The sequence below is a fragment of the Haemorhous mexicanus genome, chromosome Z (genome assembly GCF_027477595.1).
Source record: "Haemorhous mexicanus isolate bHaeMex1 chromosome Z, bHaeMex1.pri, whole genome shotgun sequence".
Taxonomy (NCBI): Eukaryota; Metazoa; Chordata; class Aves; order Passeriformes; family Fringillidae; genus Haemorhous; species Haemorhous mexicanus.
In genome coordinates this window covers 42,892,693-42,919,312 of record NC_082381.1, presented here as the reverse complement: position 1 = coordinate 42,919,312, position 26,620 = coordinate 42,892,693, and the positions used below count along the sequence as shown (strand labels likewise).

The window sequence follows — 26,620 nt, the reverse complement described above, 5'->3', positions numbered from 1 at the left end:
CAGAGGGAAGAACTGCACCTGCAGACTAATTAGCATGGCAAATAGGGGGTTGAGTACTGATTAATGAAAGTCACATAATCTGTAAGCAATGAGTGCTGATGCTTTGTTTGTTAAAATGTACAAATGCTATAAAGTTTTGATGACTGGGGAGCCAGTCTTTTGTGGGCTAACACCCCGCTCCCTCCTTTGCACAAACCAGAAAAAGAGGTCGAAATACCTCGCCTGGGTGTGTGAGTTGGCGCTGCAGACTGGGAAAGCAGCCCAAGGTCAGCACAAGTTTTTGGTAACCCAAGTGGGACAGACAGGGTGCCTTGCCCAGGCTGACTGGCCACTCCAAGCAAAAAGGCTCAGTTGGACAAATTTCAGTGCACACCAACCGTCTGACTGGGGACTGCAGAAAACCAACTCCAAAGTCAGGACAACTGCCACAACGCTTTAGAAAGGTAAGTCATCAGTACAGGGGGATGACTGGGAACTGAAAAAGAGGCAGAAGGATTTTGGTTTGGAGCTCTGCACAACCTGCAGGAGCAAATATTTTGTTTCTACACCTTGGTGACATGAGTCTTGAATGTTTGGTATTTTGCACATACGTTTTCAAACTTGTTGGTAGTGCAAAAACTTGTTTAAAGGCATTTGGACACTTTATGAAACATTGGGAATTTTAGTACTGAAATGGGCTCCTCTGCTTCTACAAAAAAATTGCTCTCATTTGCTCTACCCCAGATGCATCTTAAAGAATAGGAGTAAATTTCAGAGCAAGCCAATGACTCAAGAGAAATTGAAAAGATACTGAAAGCAGTGGTGGCCTTAATGTGAAATAGATGATGGTGAAAAATGGCCAGAAAATGAGTCTCTGAAATATAATATTATTTTATAGCTGATGTCATCTTGTAGAAAGAAAACTAAATGAGATTAGGCCTATTATGTTGTTTTATTTTTTGCTTTAACAAATAATTGGGATGTAAGAAAACCACATCCATATCTGCTTTTCATGAGAAAAATTTCAAAAATAAGTATCTTCATCAGGCTGATAAACTTTCTTAGTTCTTATCCTTTTAAACCAAGTGCAAATAATACTTTCATCATCTTAAAGAGAAAAAAGGAGGCCCAAGATGAAGGCCTTCATGTTATCATACACAGCACCAAAGAAAAAAACTAGAAGTACAGTAGATCCAGAAAAAATGTATTAATCAGAGAAATAAACTGGATGTCCAAACACAAAACTAAACCTTGTGGTATTGCAGCTTCAGTAGACTACATGCAATGAACCATTCTTACCACCTTGGCTTGCTCAGAAAAGCTGAATGAAACTCAGCTAACATTCAAACCTTAAAACGACAACACTCCCACACACCCTTCATGTTAACTAAATATAAAAGGAATGACAAAATTATATACAGGTAAAAATAGAAAGGTTTTTCCCAGCAATGTACGGAACTTCTGTTAGGCTTTGACTACTACAGTGTATAAATCAAGTTTTTCAATGATTAACTGTATGTCAGGAAATCTCTCACACACACAAATATTGTTGCATGCAGGACATGCTAACCCTCAATATGATTTTTAATTATAACACTTGATGGAATTATAAAATCACAAACTGAGTAGAATATTTTACTGGGCTTCATAAAGATGGGAAATCTAACAATTAACCTAACTTTTAGCTGGTAAAAAACACTCTGTAAGGAAGCTAAACTGTATTTCCAAATGATTCCAAATTATGTGGAAAGGCAGAGAATGACTTACAAAAATTAGCTAATATGGTGATTGAAACCAGTATATACAAGATTCAGGGACAACACTGTGGATAGTGCTTGGCTGTTTTTAGGTGAGGTATTTGCTTTAGCCAGGAACTTCTCAATCTGAATGCCACCAGCATTTGGAATTGTTTTTCAACGTTTTCACTTCTTCCAAGTTTCCCCTAGCCAAAGACAATCCAAAGACATCTTCACTGTATAGCTTACCAGATTTTCTACTCAGCGGGAACAGCAAGACTGAAAGCTACACAAAAACACACACACACACACACACACACACACACACACACTCTGACACACACGCTCTCAGTATAGCCCAACTCCCAAGTAAGCAAGGAATCATGGCAACATAGCTAAAAGAACAGGACAGAAACACATCTGAACGCAGTATACAGACAAACAAAGGGCAGTAAGATTCTGTCCAGACACAGAAATCCACTGAAAAAGCTACACCAGCACCTTGAAGTAGTTTTGTCTCTCAGTACTAGTCTAAAAGACCATCTAGCATATGACAGGAGCCTTAAGAAACACCTATAACAATAATCTGGTTACCAGGTTTATTTTTAAGATACTCTCTTGAGGATTCAGTTCTGGAAATTCCTTTCTATGTTAATACATGAAACAGATAAAACAAAGTAAGTGAATGCAGCACCATTACTAAATCACACCCTAATTCCTTCTACTTCTACAACCAGGACAGAATAGTCACACTTCCTTCTGAAAGTCTGAGAGAATTGGAATTGTTCAGCTGGGAAAAGGGAAGGCTTAGGGGTGACCTGTTTGGAGTCTTCCAGCACCTAAAAGGAGTCTTCAAGACAGATGAAGAGAGATTATTTACAAAGGCATGTAATGACAGAACAAAGGGATACACCTTGAAATTTAAAGGCAGCAGGTTTAGATGAGATATTAGGAAGAAATTCCTTATTGTGAGGGTGATGAGGCACAGTTTGCCCAGGAAAGTTGTGGATGCTCCATCCCTGTTCAAGGCCAATCTGGATGGAGCTCTGAGCAACCTGGTCTAGCAGAAGTTGTCTCTACTCACCGTAGGGTTAGAACTACATGATCTTAAACTACATTGGGAATAATCTAATTCAAACTCTCTTTTCTCATCCCAACAGCCTTCAAGTAAGTATATACATAGCCTCCATATAGAAAGCTATGCCACATTTATTTAGTCTCCTTGGGTGAAAAATGTCCTCCTGCAATTGCCATTGAAGGGTCTAAGGGTTCACAGCCCTCACAATGCTCCCTGCTGTGTATACAAGCAGCAGCCTCTCTGCTGGCAGGCACCTGTTGGTAGGCTGATAACATCAGTAAATGGGCCTGCAGTGACACCCACTCTTGACACACAGCTCAGGCAGCACTCAGGCACACATAGTTCTTTATGATTCCTTTTTCAAACCTAGAAAATGTCAATGAGAGCTGTACAGTAGGGTCAGCGTCCCTTTTGTCTGAGTTAAGCACAAAGCTACACATTTCACTAGCTCTGTAAATAGAGAAACAGCACAGAAGTTTAACTCTCTGTCTTTTCAACAGTTAAATACATTTTGGCTATTAAAACTCACAGATCATACACCAAGACAGAACACTGGAGCAATTTAAAAAAAAAACCTAGGCCAAACTTGCTATGGAATTGGAGAAAAAATTAGTGAAAAACACAGTTAGATTTTATGTGGGTAACTACACAGCTGCTGAGTGGGTTTCTAACTGTACATATAAGCAGAAAAACATCATTCTCCTTGCTCAAATGATACATGAAAGAAACACACAAAGAGATCACTGGAAAAGATCTGAGGAAGTAGATGAAAGTATTAAAAAAATAAGACTCCATACATCAATTGTCATCACATACTTCAAGTTAGCAAATTAGAAAATACACTCCAAACTCTCCCAACTGCTTTCTAAACTTGTCAATTTTAAAGGTTACACATAACAGTTCATGATTACAGTTCACAGAAATAATGCAAATAAATACAACTTGTAAAGGTCAAAGAAGCAACATCTGCATTCTATCTATATACCACAACAAAGGATACACATACTTAAAAACAAATAGGGAAAGAGTATAAAAGCCGTAACAGCAGTGCAATTTGGGCAAAAAAGCTATTTTTTATCAGGCACTTTTCATGAAGAAGTGGCATTAATTCAAGAAGGGGTGTTATTTGGGGATTTCTGTTTGTGTTTTGTTCCGGGGTATTTTTGGTTGTTTGCTTTGGGGGGCATTGTGGGGGTTTTTTTAGGGGCTTTTTTTGGTGCAGAGTTTTGTTGGGTTTTTGTTTGCTTTTTTTTAATAACAATGACTGAACTTATTTGGACTACTTGACTCTTATGTAGTTTTTTTCCACCTGAGTTGTGCTGTGTGACAGAGAGGCCCTGTCTCCACATCAAAATTACAATAGCATCTATCCTAAAATCAGTTTCAGAATTTGGAGATATTAAAAAGAATCCAAGTTCAGGACACTGTCCTGGCCAACATGTTCTAAATGACCCTGCTTCAGCAAAGAGATGATCTCAAAACATACCTTCCAACATCAATGCTTTTCTCATCTGTGTACAATGACAGAGCTTACTTCTGGCTAACTAAGGAAGCCATCTACTTCAGAAAAAGCTACACTATCCCAAGCAAAGAGGTGGCATTTTAAAGCTTGCGATTTTAAAGCTTGTCCCCTTTAAGAACAACACTGTATGAAATGCCATTATTAAAAATAACAACAAAATTTCCAAAAAAAGCAAAGCTATTCTTTAAAATAGTTCACGGTATTCACCATACAATCTAATTCAATTAATGATCACTCATTCTCCTGCTCTATATCCAAGTACAAAGTCTGTACTTGTATCGTAGGCAACTTCATTATAGATGTAGGCAGACTATTACTATAAATCCCTGCTCGACAGTTGTCTTTCCTCCATGACAAACAAGCCCCAGTCCCTCAGCCTCTCCTCGGAGCACACGCACCCCAGATTCTGTGGTGCATCACAGTCCACTATTGAGCTCAGTCCAGTTCTGCATCATTGTTACTCATACTGGGGCACCAAACATGGATGCAGTATTCCAGATGCAATTCAACAAGGGACAACGAAAGAGGAATCACTTGGTCTGATTTCCTTGTTATGCTACTGTCAATACAACCCAGGATGCTGCTGGCTTTCATCAGCTGCAGAGCACACTCTGTTCATGCATGGCCACCGTCACCCAGGACCTCTAAAAGCTTCTCAGCAGAGCAATTTCCCAGCCATTCGGCTCCTGAGGCAAACAGCATCTCCTACTGCCTCTGTCTCTGTTCAATTACACAACATGCCTGTTGGTACACTCTTCTAGCCAGTCTAGATTGTTCTGGACAGAAGCCCTTACTTCAAGTGTATAAACTGCAAACCCAGACTGGAGTCATTCACAGATTTTAGTGATGTGCATGATCAACAGCTGAACAAGGAAATGTGAAGACATTAAAAAGACTTCAGGGGAGACACCCGTGGTATTATTATCCGGAGGCCAGCAGTATCACCCACTAGCTATTACTTCCCAAGCTCAAACATCTAACCAGTTTTTCACATACAGAATCAAAGATCAAAGAATTACAGAATAGGCTGATTTGGGAGGAATCAAATCAGATCATTGAGTCCAACTCCTGGCCCTGCACAGGACATCCCCAAGAGTCACTCCACATGCCCAAGAACATTGTCTCAGTTTTTCTTGAACTCCTTTTGCTTGGTGCTGTAACCACTTCCCTGGGGGACCCGGTTCCAGTGCTTCACCTCTGGGTGAAGAAATCTTGCCCAATAGCCAACCTAAACCTCCCCTGACATAACTTCAGGCCATTCCCTGGGATTCCTTCACAGGTCACTACAGAGAGATTATCAGTGCCTGCCCCTCTTCTTCCCCTCATGAGGAAGTTTTAACTGCAATGAGGTCACCCCTCAGTCTTTTCTTCAGTCTGAACAGACCAAGCACCCGCAGTCATTCTTCAAACAGCTTCCTTCAAGGACCTTCACTGTCTTTGTTACCCTCGTCTAGTAGTTTTTCATTCATGGAGACTTTACCATCCCAACTTTGGTGCAATGATGCCACGGGAGACTATGGCAAAAGCTTTGCTAAGAATCAAGGCAAATGACGGCCTCTACTCTCCCATCATTCATAGATCTTGTTATTTCAACACAGAAGATAATCATGTTGATGAAACCTCCTACTAATGTACCCAGAAACGATTCAAGAGACTTTATCCCACTTAGAAGAACGTAGTTTACGAATTTCAAAATGGGGACTATTGTGCCGTTTTGTTTCTTTCCTTAACTAATTAAAGAGCCATATCACAGGGAGAGAATGTACTCATTCTCCAGCCAAGGTGAAAGGAAAGCCGTAAATGTTTTATGAGACTTGTCTGATCATATAAGTACATTGGTAATAAACTTGTAGTAAAAAAATTTTGCTAAAGAGACTCCCTACCACTGCCTTATAACGTCTAAGCCAGTTTCTCTGACAATTTCACAGAATCCATGTTGTTACTGCAGGGTTGGTATCTTCTTTTGGTGTGTCATGCAGACCTTTAATAAGATCTTGCTCTGCTTTAGTTTAATCATCTGCATTTAGAAGAGTAAATGCCTGCTTTTGGCCAGCGGACATTGCAACTGAAGGAATTCACTCACAGCACTGGACGGCAGGGTTCAGCCATTTAATCCCCTCCCACACTGCACACATCTAGAATGTCGGCTTGAAGTAACTAAAATTACTTCATGGAGCACTTCTGCGATATTTAAAACTGTCTAATGAAGTACCAGAGCTTACCAATAGGTCTACAGTCCCAGGTAGGTTGCTAATTTAACTGCTCAGTAATGAGCGAGAACTCCTTGTACAAGCCTAGACTGGTACAATAAACAAGCATTTGACCTCTTCTAGTTTTTGGTTTGCATGGTCTCCAAAGACAAATCAACAGTCTTTTAATTTACATAGCTACTACTGTCAAGCAGACTGAACTTTTTAACAATTTTGAAAAAGATGTGATTGAGCTCAGCTTCTTTAAACTTCCATGGATCTTTCCTCTAAATGTGTTTTTTCCTCACAGGGCAAACCGATAATAAAAACCAAGACTTCTAATCAATACGAACAAGATACAAACTTATGCCATTCCAGTACTCAAAAATACATATAAACCCACAGGACAGTTACTAGCTTCAGAAGAGTTCTCTTAGCTAAGATTTGAATGATTTGAAGATTTTCCTGTTTTCTGCCAAGTAGAAAACAGTAACCTGAAGAGGGGAGGGGTGGAGGGGGAGGAGAGGGAGAGAGACAGACAGAGAGAGAAAGACTTCAACAAATAGTCCAAAAGCCTTAAAGGGTTGCAAAACAGTACACCTGACACAGAAAGAAAGCCCCACATGTTCTTTGAGGGACAATGGAAGTCAGTTACTGAAGTCAGCTCTTTGGGCTGACAGAAAGCAGAAGGGCATTAAGACAAGAAAATGTGAATCATAATTTGAGGGTTAGGAGTAGAGCAGCCTAGGAAAAACTCAGCATTATTTAAATTGAAATCTGCCAGTTAGTCAAAATCATTTTGATCATTTAATTTTGACGATGTTTCAGTGAGTTCTGTTTTACTGTTGGGGAAACACCAAGAATTTCTGTGCTTGTGTCTAAATGCTAAACTGACAACTCCTTGGTTGTTTGACAAAAATTTCGAGCAGTAGAAAAAGCTTTTCCCTGACACAGACTAGTATCAGAAGCACCTCTACAGCAATGCAACCCATATTGGTGTTTTTCACATTCACCAAGGCTTCCCTAAGTGATTCAGATATTAGATTAACATTTTCTAATAAAATCCACAGACTCTTGCACTGAAAGAAGTGGAGTCTGTGTAGTAAAAAGCAATAAAATGCTGTACAAATACTTTAGGTTCTTTTAAATATAAAAGGACACACACAGAACTAAAAGCTGCTATTCCATGGCCGTAGTCAGTCACTGCACGCCAGTCATGGTGTACAAACCTACAGGCTGCTGGCAATTCCATGGCTTGGTAAATCTGTAAGTGAATCTACCATGCAAAGGAGGACACTGGCCATTAAAAACATAAACTACTACTGGCAAATCAAAGAACCCCGTAGGCGACATGTCTGTGGTCAGGAAAAATGCAGGGAGAAGTCTAAAGTGAGCTCAGTCAAGCCTTTGTCATGGCACTCAGCTGGAGCTCCAGTTTATCCAAAAGCCCACTAATGTTCCTTAACTGTTGATGCAGAATTTTGGTGGCATGTTGTTGAAGAGCTCAAAGAAAATACCAGTACAACAAAATAATGAACCAATCCAGTCTGCTCAATTTCTGCTGTAGTAAGCAAGCAGTTCGATACGAACCTTCAAAAAGCTGTTGCAAAACACAAACATTTGTTTTCTAAGAAGAATAAAATGCTTTAGATTACTTCTAACATAAATTCTACCCTCACCAACATTTGATTACAAAAGTTAGACAATATCAGAAAGTTGGAGCAGAGACGCAAAAGTCTAACAACCATACACACAAAAAAAATCCCCTGTTATCTCCTCATGTTTTCTGAACAACTTTCACTGCCAGAGTAGCTGCAATGGCCAGTTACCAAACACAGGACCTCCAGCTGATATTTTTTTGACAGCAATCCACAAAACAGCCAGGTCAGAAGGGACCACTGGATTTCCACAGCACGCAAAAAGTGTTCCCTTTATTCAGTAACACCATGTTTGGTAGCCCATGAATTTATTGATGAATTTGTTATGATCTCCATGGCTGAAAACCATGTAGCTGTTGCAAGTGTCATGCGGGTAATTTCTCTGACGAGCTTCACTTTTGTCTAGCTGTTCTTTTGCCAGTGTCCTCTGAAAAAATGTCCAGAGTTCATTTCTGTATGAAAGCCCTGGTGAACAGATTGCTTATACCACCTCCAGATGGCAAACTGCTTCACAGACTGCCAGCCCACCCCCCTACCCCCAGTAATTTTTAATGCTAAAACCTAAAATTCATATACGCAGTACTTAACAAAAGCTATGTGGAGAAGTGACAGTTGGTAAAACTTGCTCAACAGATCTTTTTGTCTTGTACATTACTCTGGAATGACATGAGCTTTTTTTTATGGCAGCTCTTCTTTCATATTGAAGGGGGAAGGTTCTTGCAAGGTAAAGTACTACCTCAGCACTTAATTAAAGAATAATGAACAGATTTTCAATTATCAGCAATTTTTACTGCTGACACATCTGAATGTGTGCCTTGGTTGGACCACCTCATCTATTTGGCACTCCAGAGGCAAAATATGGATTTTCGCTTTATAGACTCATAAGAAATACTTCATTTTTCAAATAACTTCATTTTTTCTTCTTTCCTAAAATCTCATTTTATCAACACATAAAATTAAAGAGCTTTAAGATCTTGTCATCTCAATGGGAAAACAAGCATATGACCTTGCCCTCAAAAAGACTGTTATAACAAAACAAGATGTTTCTGCAATTAAGCCAGCTGATTTGTTTTGGGATTTTTTTTTTTTTGTTTGTCTGGGGGCCTTTTGTTTGGGTTTTTTGTTTGTGTTTTCATTTGTTTGGTTTGGATTATTGTTTTGGGGTTTTTTTTGAGATGGCTAAAAAGGGTTGCTTGGAGGGCTGCTGCTGTCCCAGAGAAGTAGTTCTCACTCTCACTCCATATGAAACCTTGTGTCACTCCTTTTCTCTTCAGGAAGTGGGAATTTTCCCAGTGGGTTACAAGTTAGACTATGCTTGCTTACTGCCAAAGCTTTCAAGGGCTTATGCTTCTCAGCAACTTGAAAAGTTATGAACAGGATGACAAATTCAAATCAAAGCTGTTCACTCAAAGAATACCCTTCACCTTCCTTCATAAAATTCATCTGGTATGTTAGAATACACAGTCAGAAAACAGTACTTCTGGTCTCTAAAAAGCTGCCAATTCTTATTTAAATTCAAAATTAGTGCAAGAGTTGACATAAGTTTAAATTGCCAAATATATTACTATGGTACAAATGCTTTAGCATAAATATGTACTTGCTTCAGGTGTCCCTCTCCTCCAAAGAGTTTACTATGGGAAGATGCCTTCTCCAAAACAGAAGCTCGGATACTCTACCTAAACTGACTTTCATCTACAGCCCACAACTGAAACTTAACAAATATTTGATTTTTACCTTCTGAAGTTAGTATAAATCAATTTCTAGTAAAATGTTTTCATTTCAAAGGCCTCAAAAGTCACTTCTAAGTATTGGAAAAGGAAGCACTTCTGGAACAAAGATAACACTTTTCGGAGGTAGGAACCTCCCATTTCATGCTTCAGAGAAAAATGTTGACAGCTTTTTTAATGTGGAAGAAATAATCTGCCATCATTGCTGATTACTATGGAAACAAGTCTGCTGTGAAAAAGACAAAGAATCACAGAATCACAGAATAGCTGAGGTTGGAAATGGAAGGGACTGCTGGAGGCAGTCATCCTGTCCAGCCTCCTTGCTCAGGCTGGACTACCCAGAGCAGGTTGCTCAGCACAATGTCCAGATGAGATCTCCAACATGGAAGACTCCAAAATCCCCCTGGGCAACTTGTGCCAAAGTGAAGTCCCACTCTCCATTTCCTAATGTTCAGAAGGAAGCTCCTATGTTTCAGTTTGTGCTCACTGCCTCTAATCCTCAATCCCACAACCAGAGCTGTCATAACAGAAGGGAACACAGCTACTACTTTTTCCTTTAAACTCAGCTGTTTTGGCCACTTCTCCAGATAGCATGCAACCCACAAATGAGGATGCAAGACATAATATATTATCTACTTGATTTCGGGCAAGAATATATTGAGGCCAAAGAAAATGAAATTATAAAATCATACTGCTCTCTGCCTTTTTGGAGAACAAGGAAGAAAACCCACCCATTCTTATTTTTATTTTTCAATGTGCATTTGCAACCTTCTCAGTTGCAACATCAAAATAGAAAAAGGCATTTTTATCCTCAGTAGGAGGTAGTATACCAGAGGAAAAGAAACATACAGTAGAAGAACAGTTAGCTCCCCAACTACACACATTCAGACAATCAAAAGCCATGAATTTAGAAAACATGCTCAATTTAAAAGCTAACTTAGAAAAGTTCAATGCAAGAACTAGAAATAACCATGCCCTAACTCTTTCTTCCTCCTAAAAAAGGCATCATTTGGGAGAAACTAGCTGAGTAAAAGTTCTAAATCCACCATTTTAACAAAGCACAATCAATTAATTCTGGTATGTATGTGACAAGAAATAGGAACAGCTACAAACCCTGAACAGCAATACTTCATTAGAACCTGAAAACCTTTTAAAAGCTTTCCACAAAATGCTCCCTTTTTTCAGCTTGCTGTTTTCGGTGAAGTTTAAGTAAGAGCAGCACAGTTACCAAGTAGAGGACCCTACATACCTGACTACAAAACAAATTGAATGTAGTGCCAAAGCTGTAATTATTGCAAACATAGAATTTACACACTTATCCAAATGCTCTTACAGCAAAGCAATAAAGCCCATGGCACGTTTTATTCATATTAAGGAAATTCATTACAACCTGTTCACTGTCTGTGCTCTTATCTGAAAAAGCTGTAATACAATACACTGATCAAAACCAAGGACTAACTACTGGATATAAGCAAATTAAGTTTTTTGAAGAAAAATGCTTCTCTTCCAAATAACCAACTACATGTACTGGTGGACTCTAGCATCAAAGATTCTGTTTCTTGTGAACTTAAAAGTCTGATTAACTTCAAAGAGAAAACCTGAAGATACCATATGCTGAGAGAAGACAAAAGATAAGTTTCAGCACTGCTCAAAGAAGGGAGTCGAGTGCTATTTATTGCACATACTGATTGCTAGTTCATACTGTCAAAACTTTGTTGTGAGGTGACACATAAGCAACAGAGACCTGGCCTTCACTGTTTATTACTAGGCAAAATGAGGAAAAAATTTGAAGTACAATGTGAATTTTGCTTACAGTCAGGACAGTCTTTTACCCTCCAGGTGATATTTGATACAGAAATGAACACAAAGAACCCAATTGTACAATCTTTCCAGAATTAATATGCTTTCTGAATCACTCCCTACATGAAAAAACTGTACACTTAATGAAGCTAATTATCAAGGTACTGGGACGACCACTTGTTTTTGTAACGGGTTATTTGCTTAGTGTTCAGCGCAGCATACCTATGCTACACAAAGTCTGCTACCTTAAGCTAGGCTAGCTGAGGGCAACAGCTTACCATATTCACTAGGAGGCTACAAAGGTGATGTCAGAGCAAGGCTTAAAAGGTTAGAAGGGAGTAAGCTGGTAGCAGCAACACACTTACAACATATTTTAGTTCCACATTAATATATTTCTCTTCTTCCCCAGCTTTCAGTGACTGAGGTGTGAAGATTACAGGAGAGCTGACTTTGTAAAGGAGGCAGATGCAGAGAAGCAAGAATCAAAGGTTACACTCAAAGCCAGAAGACAGCACAGTGGCATGGAGCAAGAATAATCAGGACATGAAGAGTTCATAAAAAGGCCAGTATGTTTTAACTTAGAGAAGAGGTAACTAAAAGACACAACACTTAAGCCTAAAAATATGAAGTTATGAGTTTACATAACAGTATGAAAGTCAGTGATCAGACAAGGAAGAATGTCTCTGAAGACTACAGGAAAGACACGCTGAAAGAGAAGGCAAAAGGTCAAGGGGGATAATATAAGTTAAGAAGGGCAATTTTGCAAAACTTCTAAAAGAAATTACCCAGAAGGAGCTTTGACACAGGAAAAACTGCAAAAAGCACTAAGTGTATCTCACATGAAACAGAGATCATAGAAGTATATTGTTCAAAATTACATAACAAATATCACAGTAATTTTTGGAATAATCACACATCAGAATATTTAACCTGCCATTCCCTAGTATACAGAAGATTTTTTAAAACTTAAGACTTTACAGGGACAAGAAGCTGCATGCATTGCTCATAGGAGAAAAACAGCAGTGGAAAAACTTCAGGTAGCTGCCTGAATACTGAGGAGCTGAACTGTGATCATTAAACAATCTTTTCTAACTCAGAATGTAGAAACAGGAAAGTTATCCTACGTTTTCATGGCTGTAGCTGAAATTAAACCACACAACACAAGTTTTTTAAGTACTCTTGGAAGCTCATCCTTTAGGCACGCATGGTTCAGCATCACACGTAATTGCTTTAACCGATCATTTTCCTACTCTCTTAACGCCAAATGTGCAACAATTCTTTGCTTCTATGCTTAGATCTGCTATATCTTAGTACAGAAATATCAAAACATTCATTTCTCTCACTGCAGTAGTTTTAAAAATTTATTTCACTCATCCTCCTTTGTACCTGAGGCATGTTGCCAAATAATACGACTGACAACATGAAGTTAAATGTCTAGCTGGCTAATAATCTAGACCAACTAGCATGCTAATGACAATGTACATCTTACCAAAGACTTCTTTCTAATTGGAAGTGCTAATGCTAACCAGAGACAACACTTCAGCTTCCTCATCCATCAGAAGACTCAAATATTTACTCGTTTCTTAAGTTGGACAGCAAGCAGATGTTATGTATCAGAAAGCTTAGAACTCCAATCAAAGCTTATTTGGAAAACATGAAGAACATGGCTGGCACATGAAGTACAGCAACTCCCTACGGTGAATCCTTTTGCCTTTTCTCTTCCCACCAGCTGAACTGCAGATGCAAGATATAAATACTGCCTCCAGCAGTTGGACTACTGCAAAAGCCCATATGAGCTTAGTCCATTCTTCTTTTGTGACACTACCTCAATGAGAAGTCAATATATTTACGTTATACGTATATAACATAGGAACATTTTCACAACATAGTTCACTTTGCTTCTGAAACACAAACTTCTAAGAACAGGGAGACTGTCCTAGGTGTACTACTACCAGTTAGTAGTATTAATAACTACTAGTAGTACTACTAATAACTAACAGTAGTAGTAATAGTACTACTAGTCAGTTATATTCAGGATATGTTTTCCTCAATTGCATTGCTCAAATCTTACTTAAGAAATTTAGTTATTTACCCTGCAGTGTAATTCACATACGTTTTGTTCACTGATTAGAACACAAACAAAGCAGACATGAGGCATACTTTTTGGTACTACTAATTTCAAGGAAGCAACAAGTTGATTTAGCTAGTGGACAGAGCCCAGACTTCTCAAGCAGGTGCAAAAACACGATCTCAAATTGGAATACAATAAACAGCTGGAAGCATTCCTTAAAAAAACCACTAGATTTGTGGGGGTTTTGTAAGATCTTCCAAACTCCACCCCACTCTAGTGCAATTACAGCTTTGTACACTCTGGCTTATCAGCAAGATTTTCTATTTAGATATCTCTTAGGAATGATATGGAAAAAAAGGCAATCCCAGGAGTGGAATGTGGAGCGAACACATTCCCAGAAAGCAGAGGAAGGAGAGATCAGGAGATTCACTAAGTCATCTTGAAGAAGCAGTGATAGGTTACTATAAAAGCTTCCTAATTATTCATAGCAATTAAAAATCAAGGCTGTTGACCCAGTTACTTATCATTTTAAAGAGGGAAAATCATTTAAGTAACTTCATAAGTAAAAGCAGGGAGAGGGCCAAAAAATACCTTCAAGGAGATGAAAGCAGGAGCAAGAAGACAAAATCATGATTGAAATCAGAGGGAGTTACTCTGTGCAACCTTTGTTCCCATTGCCAGGGCACAGCCTCCACATTTCCAGAATATCCTCAGGACATGCTGTATTCAGAAGAAAGCAGAGCAGCACGCTGCCAGTTCAGTAAGGCATGACCCAGCCAGTTCCACAGACAGGCAAATATGCTTGATTAAATGTGGGCAGAATTGTGTTTAGGAATGTTAGGAGTGTAAGGAGTGTTTATCCTCATCTGTCTAATATGGTTCTGTAATTAATGGACAAGGCCTTCAAAGTTTCAAAGCAATCCATTTCAAAGCAATCCTCATTTCCTAGTCTATTAAAATCAGCAACAGGTACAACCTAGGGTCAAATGGAAGAAAAATATACAACAGAATTATGACAGTATTTAACAACAGTAAGGGAGGAGCAAATAAAGTGACTGATGAAATTCAGTGCCAGTAACTACAAAAGAATCCATGCAAGGAGAAAGATCATTCCAGCTACAGTTGTGGACCAAAACCTTCCTTTTGCCTTCTACCCTTCTGTAGTCCCCTTAAGACTACAGAACAAAACTGAAAAATACCTCAGGGTTTTCCAATACCTTGATAACTGCATTCTTAAGAATTCTGTAATTAGTCAGAGAACACTGATTATATAGATGGGTGTGGGAAAAGCAAGAACAGTACACAGACCTGGACTCTTCAGCTTTTAAATTGCTTGAGTGAGTATAATACTGCCAAAAAGAACGTTGATGAAGAACACTAACCGTGCCTCAAAAAAAGTCAGCCCACTGAACACAATATGCCTGGTAGAACTTCCCCCTCTGGACGTCCCTGACCAGGACTTCCTGAAGCTTGGTAACATGATGAGGCAGGTACAATTGGCTTGTATTTGTCAGATACTAGCTTATGACTAGCTGGTATCTGACGAAACAAGAACAATTTCCTCCAAAACCACTGTTCACCTTTTAAAAACATTCCCCTCCAGACTTCTAAGACCAGCTGTAAACGGGTTCCAGGTTTTGGAAAACTCTTCAGTTCTTTTGAGTGGTATTAGTAAAGCTGCAAGACTGAACAGGGCACCACCAACAGGACTGTCAGCAGTCCTTTTCAGGAGAAGAAACCCATTAATAGACATTGTGTGGTTATGGAGGACAGGCAGTTATTCACAGCCCTAGTAGTTCCCTGTAAGACTAGCAAGTGCCTGAACACAGCAAAAGACCATTCCTGATCCCAGGTCAGATAAAATCTACATAACACTTTCTCCTCACTCTGAAAGTAGTCTGCTTGATTACAGTTTTTCTTTTCTGCACCATCTGTTTGCAGCACTTTGCAAAACACAGCCTCTTTAAGCGCAACAGAAATGTAAGTAAAAGGATTCTGCACCATGAAGAAAAAAGCATGCCATGTTGTTTCCTGGTTCAGAAGCCCAATACCAACCCTATGATTTTCCTGGAACATGACCAAGCGTCAGCTGTCAATTTCTAGCAGTACACAAACACTGAGGGAAGGCTGAATTTCTTTAGATTGCTCACCACTTAGCACATGACAGACTCTTCTGGGCTCAGGTACCTGGAAACTGAAATCAGAGGGAAGAATAGCAGATAAAACTAGGGCTACAGAAGTCAAAAGAGAAGAATTTCTGGAGGAAATTATGGTTTTGTTTCTCTTCTTCCTCAAGACACCCAGAGGTGATGGATGGTAAGAAAAGCTGTAACACAGGGATATACTATTAGGAATAAGGATCTGAGTATCAAGGAAATAAACAGGGGTATGTGTGGCCAAGACTTAACAGTGGGAAAAATGGAACTGGAGAGAGCTCCTCCAGACACAAGCTCAACCTGTCTAATACTAGAAGACTTCCACTTCTTCTAATAGTGGGATGTTATAACATCTTCAAAATATGCTTTCAAGAGAGCCCAGCACAGAGCAGCAACTAAAGTAAGTGCTCTCAATATAATCTCTCAGAAAGACTGAAAGCCTTGCTTAGTGCTCCTAATAGACCTAGGTCCAGATCTTCTTTCAAGAGACACTTTGAGAGAGAAAAGCACAATTCAGATTATATAATTAAAGTATCAGTAGTTTGCCTCAATAAACCATTTAATGTTATTTCTCCCAGAATCAAATGACTAAGCTATGCTCTGGATTTCTAGACACAAATCCTCACTTGTCTAACTGCCAATGTGCCTACATTATTTTCATAACAGAAGCAACACCCTACTATGGGAAACTCGCTAAGTTTTTACAGGAAATTGTTTCTCTCCAAAAATGTCACCCATACTATAACGCTTATGAGAATGAATAAGTTGAAAATAACTGTGATGCAAAAATGCTTTTAATGAACAGTTCATCTGGGTCTGACATGCAGTCAAACCATTAGCTCCGTATGTCAGGGTTAATAAATTTCTGTGAAATGATAACATGCTTCTGGGTGATAAGGGCAATTCAGGTTTTCTGCTTTTCACTTGATATGAAAGAAAAGCTGTCTAATACTCATTATATGCCTTGTACATGGTTTACATCATATCTGCTTGTGCATATCAAGCACCAGACAAAAAGCAACAACCCTGTCCTATTACTGTAAAAGGGAAAGCACTGGGGCTACATGAGCAAACCATACAGCAGAGTCAGGTAAAAATTACATTCAGCAGCTGAGGCTGACATTTACCAGCCTGCAAGCTTATGCTTTGCAATATTATTTGGGGTCAGGCAGGAAGGATCAGCAGCTCAATTTGAGAGGTCTGTAGCTTCAGTCCCCTGATTTGTGAGGATTACTCAAAACTGCAGCTACAGAGTGCATAACCTATTGTCTTTAATTCATGAACAATTTGAATCACATAAATGAAGGTAAAGTTCAAAGAAATATCTGCACATTCAGGCCTTTGTGCGTGTGAAATTTTTCATTCACTTTACACTACTGTAGAACTGTACTCAACAGAAAAAATACTTTTCTTCCTGAAAAAAAGAAGTTTAATCTCTTTTTCTCTTCCTCCTAAGTTCCCAAGTATAGGTACCTTCCTCACTGATGCTATCTCTGTCACTATTACCACATGGTGAATTTTTTAAAGAGCCAAAAATTAAAAAAATCACTACTTATTTACTTTTACAGAGCACTCCTTTGCTGTGTATATCCTAGTAGCCCTTTAAAGAGTATCAAAATGGATTGCAATCAGTACAATGGATGACAAAAGGAGGAAACAAATACCACCTGGAAGTTACTACAGGCAGAAAAAAGGTGGTTGCAATCTCTTTGCTTTATTTTCTTGATCCCATGTTAGAGAAGCACTATCAATGAGGGAAATACTTCCAGATTTCCTACGTACTGTTGATATGTAAGAACATCCACTGAACCTGGACAAGTGGCTTACCTCAGTTAACACCTACTGCTAGTGTTAAATTGCAGCAGTTCGTTCATTCATTTTAGGAGTATGGTGGTCAGAAGCCAGGTGGTAATGTGCAGCTTCTTCTGTTATTCCTAGCTGCACCTTAAGAATACATGAAGCTATTACCCTAGAAACACAGTTTTTGGGATATTCCTTATATTGACTCTTCATAGCTAAAAAAAGGGTAGATGCCTGATTCAAAGCTTTGTGATGTGAAGCAGAGAAAACATAAATGCACAAGTCAAATGCTTTATGAACTCTGAAAAGGCCATGGCTGTCCTTATCTCCCTTAAGTACCCAGTGCCAACCTAGCACTCAGAAACAGCCACAAACCAAACCAGCTCTCGCACATGTCTTTATTTCATCTTTTTTCTTTGTTTTGTCCCAAAGGTCCACAGTATCAACACTCAATAAAAGGAAACACTGAAGCACTTCCAGCAATGGATTCAGATGGTGCTCTTCAAAGAGACTGTGCATCATCACAGTGAAAGGTTCACAGAGGGAAAATCTACCAAAGAGCTTCTGAAAAGGCCCCATACTTACTCATTCCAGTGAAAAACTGATCCCTTCAAACGCAAATCAGAAAATTTTCTTCAAACAATACAGATGTCTTGGATCACTTTGGAAAGGCTAGAAATGGGCACATTTTCACCACAGTACAAAATACAAGATGGGTCAGCTACAGCAACATCAGCTGATGCTTTCAAATATCAGTTTTTCCTTGGTAAGCAAACAAAGTGCTACTTGGAAAGGAGCACTTCCTTACAAGCACTAGGACAGAAGTCATTTCCCTTTTCTCCTTACTCATAAATCCATGCACTCTTCCAGAAACATGGTTTCACTGCTGAGTAAAGTTTATTACTCTCTATTCCTGTCAACAACCTTGCTGACCTCTGTCCTTACATGAAAATATGTTATCAAAGCTCCCTCCGTTCTTGTGATGGATGTGACTGCTTTCTGAAGTTTACTCTGAACATCATAGCCACTGACATTTTACCAGAAGATGTGTATTAGATAGACATAATCCACCTAAAAGATGCAAAAACGCTCAAAAATCTAGGTACCAGATTTACAAAGACAACAGAAAAAGTGCAGAAATTTCAATCAAATGGCAAAGCAGCAGGTCAGTCATAAGTAGATTTTACTGAAAATCACAGATTAGTCTGAACACTACTGTTTCCATTCCATTATATAGCCGGATTATTTCTACAGATTTGTTAGTTCTGCAGTTGCTTTCTCTCTGATGGGGGGGGGGTGGGAGGAACCAACACACAGACACACCAAAAAAACAAACAAACAAAACCCCACACATAAACAACAATGTAAAGCTCCCAACAGTTTTCTGAAAGCCTCCAAGGTTAAGCAAAAAATTTGAAATCCCAAAAAAGCTAAGCAAAAGACATGATACACGAATATCTATCTACATCAAAATGCCGTGGTTTAGCATTTCAATTGGCATTTCATTATTTTATTTTTTAAATAATTCCAGACCTCTCCCCAATGGCAAACTTAAAAGTACAAAGAGCATCTTTATTTCTGACAAGTAATCTAGTAGGATTCATAGCCTTTATCTAGCTCCTTCTGTGTATTTATACTTCCTTTTTCAATATAATGGCTGCAATGCAGTTCACTTTCAATTTTAAATGCAAGGTAGGATGTGAAACCCAGGAAAACCTGCCTTTAGGGCCAACTACATTAGCCTTTTCAGCTGTAGAACTTTTCTAGGCAGCAAACTGTTTAAGTCATAAGCAATCACAAACCAGAAAATACAACATGCTGAATTCATTCTACTTCCCTGCATTAGCTTTTTCACCCAGTTCATCATACAACTCATTTTGCACCAGAACACCCTATGGAAAAACGTTGTGTTTCCTTCTTCAAGCAACCGTCTTGGAGCTGTGACAAAATCATGACATCAAAATCTTTGCGTAGCCAAAGGTCAGATAACACACACATGCAGGCAATATTTGTCTGCACGGGATACTTTGTGGATAATTTGAGATTTTTTTCAGACCATCTTCTGTGGCAAGGTTTTGGTGGCTGGCTACAGGGGTAACCTCTGTCAGTTGATGCCAGAAGCTTCCTCAATGTACAAGAGCCACTGCAGCCAGCTCCAAAACAGAACCACCAGTGGCCAAGGCCAAGCCCATCAGTGACAGTGACTGCATCTCTAATTAAAAAGAGGACAAACTGCTGCACAACAGCAGCAAAGTAGACCTCAAGGTCAGTGAAAATTCTGTTCCAGGCACTGGAGCAGAAATTCTTCTGCAGCCTCTGCTGAAGACTATGATGAGGCAGGCTATCCCACTGCAGCCCACTGAGGTCCATAGTGCAGCAGAGATCACTTGCAGCCCACAGAGGACTCCACACCTGAGCAGGTACCTGAAGGAGGCTGTAACCATGCTGGAAGACATACTAGGGCAGTTCATGAAGAACTGCAGCCCATGGGAAGGACTCATGTTAGAAAAGTTGGGAGGGACCTCACAGAAAGAATGTGAGGAGGGAGGAACAGCAGAGACAAGTGTGATAAACTGACCACAGCCCCCATCCCCCATTTTCCTGAGCCACTCAGATGGAAGAGAAGAGCAATCTGAAGCTAAAGTTGAACCTAGGAAGAAGGGAGGGGTGGGTGAAAGATGTTTTAAAGTTTGTATTTATTTCTCATTAACCTCCTCTGGCTTCTCACTGGCAGTTAATTAAATTAATTTCTCTGAACCAAGTCTGGTTTGCTGTGACCATACTTGCTGAACCATCCAGATAAGGAAGGTGAGTGATTAGAGTGGCTTTGGTGGGCACCTTGTTTTCAAAGTTATTCATCACAACATAACCTCCTTTCTCCACTGAATTTTACTCTAGTTTCCATATTGTCTTGTATGTTCTGCACAAGTGAACTATACTCTGGAATTTGCTTCATATGTCCTAATTCAGTAACATGCTACAGAGGCAATGTGGATTTAGTATTTCCTTCTCTGTAGTTGCCCATTCTCAGCTTATGATATCCTCTTTGACTTAGTAAGGTAAAGCATCTCATTGCTGGGTGATCTCGCCTGGCTAGTTATCACCCATTCTCATTCTATTCCATCAGGAATTCCCACAACCCCGTCACACTCTTACCTTTCTCAAGTAAACAAGACCCAGCTCTCCCAAACACTCCTACTACCATAGCTCCTTGTGCTCCAACTGATACTCATGGTAACATCTGAAAGCAAAAGCAGCAACACAGATGCATGTCAGCCAATACCTGTGACATATCCACATAGCTCAGCAGTTTTCAGTTGTTTGTCTAGCAGCTTAGCAGCCAAAATACCCCTTTGACATGAAAATTTTGAGAAAGTGGACAAGTTACTGCAGTTATATGCAGGTCATTTTAGGAGACTAACTTCTTTCGGTGGGGATTATCACCAGTATTTTTATACAACTGAACAAACTAGCACTGTTGCTCTCAAAGAAGGCATAGCTCTCTCCAGTCCAGAACACAGGGCTCCCACATTTACACAAAAAGTATATACACAGATTTAAAGATATATAGTCCAGTTTTCTTTTAAGCATATTTCAGCTGCAGACAAGATCTAAGTAAGCAGCATACAGAACTGGAAGAGAAATTTCAAAGTAGCTGGGTCACCCAGTCCCAACAGCAAATCATTAGCTATACTACTGCATACTGCATACTGTAGACAAGTTTCACAAAAAAATCCCTGTAAGTTTACAATGCAGTCAACACACATAATTCTAGGAAACCATAGAGCCAGTTTCAGCAAACCTTTTTTTTATACCTTACCTAATGCACTGAGGCAATCAGAAGTAGAGGACAGTGGCCACTGCCAAACGGCAGATATTTTTAAGAGATACAGAGATGACTGTTTATATATATGAAGTATCTAAGTTTGTGCGTCCATCTGTGTGCATTTCCATATGCATTTGCTGTTTGTCTCTAGAAGCAAACAAACTCTAAGTATGCATGTCAAAAGAAAAAAGGTTAGAACTTAAGACACTGGATTTAACATCAGTCATCTCATTCACCAGTTTTGAACTCTCAAGCCTTCTTTAACATCACCAGAATGTTAATGAAAGCAATAGCCAGTGGAAAAACAGAGAATAGTCAACAGAAATATATATGTAAAGGAGACTGCAATTGTGACTTGAGATATATCAATTTTTTGTTTCAGCACACTACCCTTTTCCATTTCAACAGCTTCTGTGTTTCAAAGCAAAACAAAGATTTCTAATAGCCTCTCTATAGTAATGAAGATCAGCCACTGGACTTCTGGAAGAACTTCTCTTGCCCTTCTCTTTACAAATAGACATTTCAGAGTGCAATAGCACATGACATGTTAAACACTGGCATAAAGAGTGAAATCAACATAGACCAGTAGATCAGACATTAACTAATGATACTTGATTTGCAAAGATGAAGCATGACTATTTGTGGTTGATGCTGAGAATTATGTCTACACTTCCGAAGGCAATAGAGCAAATCTGCTCCTCAAAACCTGCCTCCATCTGCTCTGTTTCACAATGCTTTCTGGAAAGCAACATCTGCAGCGCTTGGGTGAGTAAATTTAGAATGTAAGCACTCACTGCCCAAGTATTTCCAAAACAAAATATGCTACAGCCAGAGAAAAATTCCGCAAGTTCAGAAAAACCAGAGATCAGACTGCCACATTTATTTTAAATATATACAACAACCAAAGTCTACTTCCCTTTCTTTTTTAAGTAATACATTCGTAACAACAGCAGCTGGCTTCACGTGCAAAAGTGTTCCTTGGTAACACCATAAAAAGAAAGTTCTCAGCCCAGTTTTGCAGTTCATTTAAAATCCTCACAAGGAATCCAAGCAGTTGAATCAAGGCAGCATTTTGTTTACCAGAGCTGAGAACCACTGGTGAATCCCAGAAATGTGTCTCCCGGGACATGATTCTTCACCCTCAGCCTGCTAGCTGTATTTTCCATTGAGCACTCTGGGCAGCCCTAGACAATAAGTGACCACATGTCCTGGTCTCCCCTCTCTTAAGACTTTGTGATAGCTCTCCCCTTTTGATGTCACTGCTCCAATGATAACATAAAAAGCTTCAGTGGTCACAAAAATGCTGAACATAATTATCTGCAAGAGGTGCAATTCAGCCTACCAAAGATTTTTGACTGCACTTTGAAAAATCCGCCTGGGAGGTAGCAAAACAAGGAAAATGCCTAGACAGCCATATGAACGATTCAGGATGTTCCAGCATGACTACTCAAATGAGCTGAGGGGTGCACAAAGTTTTTAAACACAAGGAGCAGCAAACCCAAGACAGCAAGTAAGGCAAAGGCTTAAACCACAAACATTTTATAGGAAATCACCTTTTCAATTCATCACATGGACTGACTGCAAGGAAGAGGCAGCTGACACCCACACTCCAAAGAGGCACCTCATAGGCCCCACCATGGCTGAAAATTTATTTTCAGTACCATACATAGCTATTAGGAACTTGAAATTTGAAGCTGGTGGTCTACATAAGAGAACACATAAATATATTTGTTAGCGACAATTCTCCAGATGCACTGTGTCTACAACTCAAGAACAATGGCATTATAAGACCAAAATGGTCATATTGATGAGTTACCTTGTTTCTCAAAATAGGACAAACTCTCCCAGAATGAGCATTTCAAAGTCCCTTTTATGTCTGAGAAAACAGTCCTTGCCCCTTCAGCTATACTGACTGAGTTAGCACAGCATAACCTTCCAGCACAGGTAATCCCCTAAGCAATAACTCCAAAGATACTGCATAATAAATATCAAAGCATGTCAGTATGCAGATAGTCAACAACAGTCATACCAACTATACCAACCAGTATTAAAGTATTTTCACCTACTGCTCTCTATAGAGAGCTTAAGATTTTTCATGTTTATGCTAGACCTTCCTCTTAAAGAGATGCAATAAACCTTATACAACATTTCTTCTTCAAATTGGGTAAATTTAGGATCTTTAGAAGATCAAAATTAAAATTAATTGCCACTCCAGGTGGTAATCATTCAGGTATCTCTTTTCTGGACAATCAACCCTATTTTGAAAATCCATAGAGACATAAAAGGCCACAACTAGATCTGGTGCCTTGAAAACGAAGCTCTCTTACAGCATTTTACAGTGGTAGAATGATCTCCTATGTTTTGCTTTCTAATCCAAACCATAAGACTACTTCTTTTCCTCTCTTGCTACTTGAGACCAAAAAACCCCAAGGGGCTAAACCAGCAGGAAATGGAGAAACACAAAGGTGCAGAGGAACTAAGTTACTATAAACAGCTACCTCTCTATGGCATCAGTCGCAAACAAAAAATGTAGCATTCAAAAAATACCTGACAGCAAATAAAAACTTGATGTAATGCAGAAATGTAATGCTACAGAATAATAAATGAAACAAATTACACTACTCTTTGTTTTAAAATGCTCTAAACCACTTTTGCCCCAACCTACCCGAAGACTCGATAACTCCAGAACACTCTGGCATCCTCACTACCCACCCTGCCACACAGCCTCCACACAGCCCATAAACAACAGATACAGATGATGCTTCAGTTAATTTACAGTAAACAAGTCCATAACAATATGAGCAACTCACTTGCTTTGAAAATTCTCTTTTATGGCACAGATGTTTTAAGAGTGATCCTGAAAAGAAATCAGTTGTTACATGAACATCAGAAATAATGAAAATCTGTGTTAGTGGAATTTTGTTATCTACTTTTATGTTCTCTCCCACAGTAAAACATTTTGCCCCCAAAACCTTACAATTCCCATTCCCTGTAATTCCTTTGGTTTCCCAAGCTCTCAAGATCCTCCTTTATTTCCTGTGTCCCTGTCAGAGAGACCATACACTGCAACTGTTTGGAAGCAAAATACTAACTGCCCAACAACTACCTGTGTCCACAGATCAATAAGTCAGACAAAACTGCATCAGATCTCTTCAAGCTGTTTGCTTGAGAGAGCAGACTAATTTATCTGGTACTCAACCAGTGATTTACTAGAAGTTTTTTTGAAAAAGCCTCCCTCAAATTTGAAGCTATTTACAGAGAAACAGGACTAAGGGAACAAGTATGGCAGCTTTACTTAAGAATGCCCATTTCACTTTTGCATGGGAAGGCAGCCTGAGGAGGTAATATACCATGGTTTTTCATTCTTTTCTTACTTTTTGCTGTGTTCATATTTTATATTTTTGACTAAATTCTTGTCTGTACCATTCTCCCTTAAAAATACTATAGAAAACGTATACACTAGGAGAGTCATCATATTACAAAAACTGGTTTGGTAAAGACTAACAAAAAAGTATAAGAATACATCAGTGAATATATTCTTATATTTTTTTACATACCGTCCAAGCTTGGGAAAAAATCACTCTCATTGCTGATCACATCTCTCAATTAATTTACCTGGCACTTTCTGAGAGTGTACCAGGAAAGACAGGACCCAGAATTGCCTACACTTCTAGGACTGAAAAATAAAAACTGAAGTGCACACTTTAGTCTGTCAGATGAAAACAGACTGTTTGCACGTAAACCAGCAAGTAAGTTAGGAAGAAGGGATGGGAGGCAGAAGTGTAGCTCTGCTTTAAATACAAACAGCTACTGATGCTTTACCAAAAAGCATTTCTACATTAAATACCCATAATAAAAGGCACTTTTGCGTGTGTGGGGAGGAAGCATGTGAAAAAATCAAGGTTGGAAAAAAAGTAGTCTCACAAGACTGAAGTGACACTTGTGTGCCGAAGCAAACTGAGTTCTCACCATCACTTCTGACCGTGTTCAACTAAACCAGTCCCAAACTGCTGTTCCTTCTCTACTTGCAATGCCTGAAGCAGGCATCCGCAGGCTAAAGATAACATGCTCGTTATACAGTAACAAAAAGTTTTTCAGGCTGCAAAAGACTGCTGAATATCTGATAATTCAATCCCCCTGCTCAGACCAGGCCAATTTAGATCAGTGCCTTATCTGGCAAAGTTCTGAATCTCTCCAAAGTTGTAAGGTCCATAATGTCCACAGTTCTCTGCTTCAGAGTGAAGAAAGATTCTTCATAAAATTATCTGCCAGATATTTAGGTATTTCTGCCTGAGCCCTATTCCCAGTGACTCGCCTTACCAGCATGCAAAAGTCTGTCATTATCTTTTCTTCATCTGCCATAAGAGGAGAACAGAGGCCATTGGGATCTCTCAGTCAGGATCACCTGGGCCATCTCTTCAGCCGTGCTGAAGAGGTCAATCCTAGTGCTCTTTACCTCTCCTCACAGGTCCCATGCTACAGCCCCTACATCAGCCTTCTGCCCTTGAGCAAGCGAGCTCCACTAGGTCAGGAGCTGCTACCCTTAAATGGGCGCTACCCACCCAATAATTTTTACCATATTTACTACTTTCATAGCTTTTCCCTAATCCTTCATGCTCAGAATGCCTCATAAAATAAAACGCTGCCAAAATGTAACAAATCCTTTAAGTTATTTTTCCTCAATGTCCAAATTCTTCATTAGTAATATTTTTTGGTATCTCAGTGCATAAAAGCAGAATCAATAATCTATGGGCACAAGAGACTGACAGCATTATAAAAATTAAATTAAGTTTTAATACAGAAAAGAGTATTTTTCTATCTTATTCACTTTTTCCAACTCAACAGGCCCTTGTGACGAACAACATCAAATACATCTTGATTTGAAATATGTCCCTGCAGTGTGTACCTCAGTTTGCTCTTCTTTACAAGCATAATCACATATTTCTTACATTTGAAGACACTTTGTTTTCCATGATAAAACCAGGACACACTTGTCATACTGGTGGCTAAAAGCTTTCACTTCCAAGCCTCCAAAAATCAAAATGCATTTCTGAAAGAGCTCAGAAGTCTAACCTGTA

General features: G+C 39.2%; 1 protein-coding gene across 2 annotated transcripts in view; it reads right to left on the bottom strand.

The window, feature by feature from the left end:
* Nucleotides 1-26,620, bottom strand: part of RNF38 (ring finger protein 38) — a 105,347-nt gene that overhangs the window by 69,812 nt on the left and 8,915 nt on the right. Inside the window, exon 1 of one of the 2 annotated variants that reach the window (XM_059836657.1) lies at nucleotides 20,873-20,925. The exons of the other annotated variant lie outside the window; for it this stretch is intronic. Within the exon in view, the coding sequence (XP_059692640.1) occupies nucleotides 20,873-20,921 (49 nt within the window). The 5' untranslated portion in view covers nucleotides 20,922-20,925. Of the gene's footprint in view, nucleotides 1-20,872; nucleotides 20,926-26,620 lie in introns of those variants that run through there. 2 annotated transcript variants of the gene reach the window in all.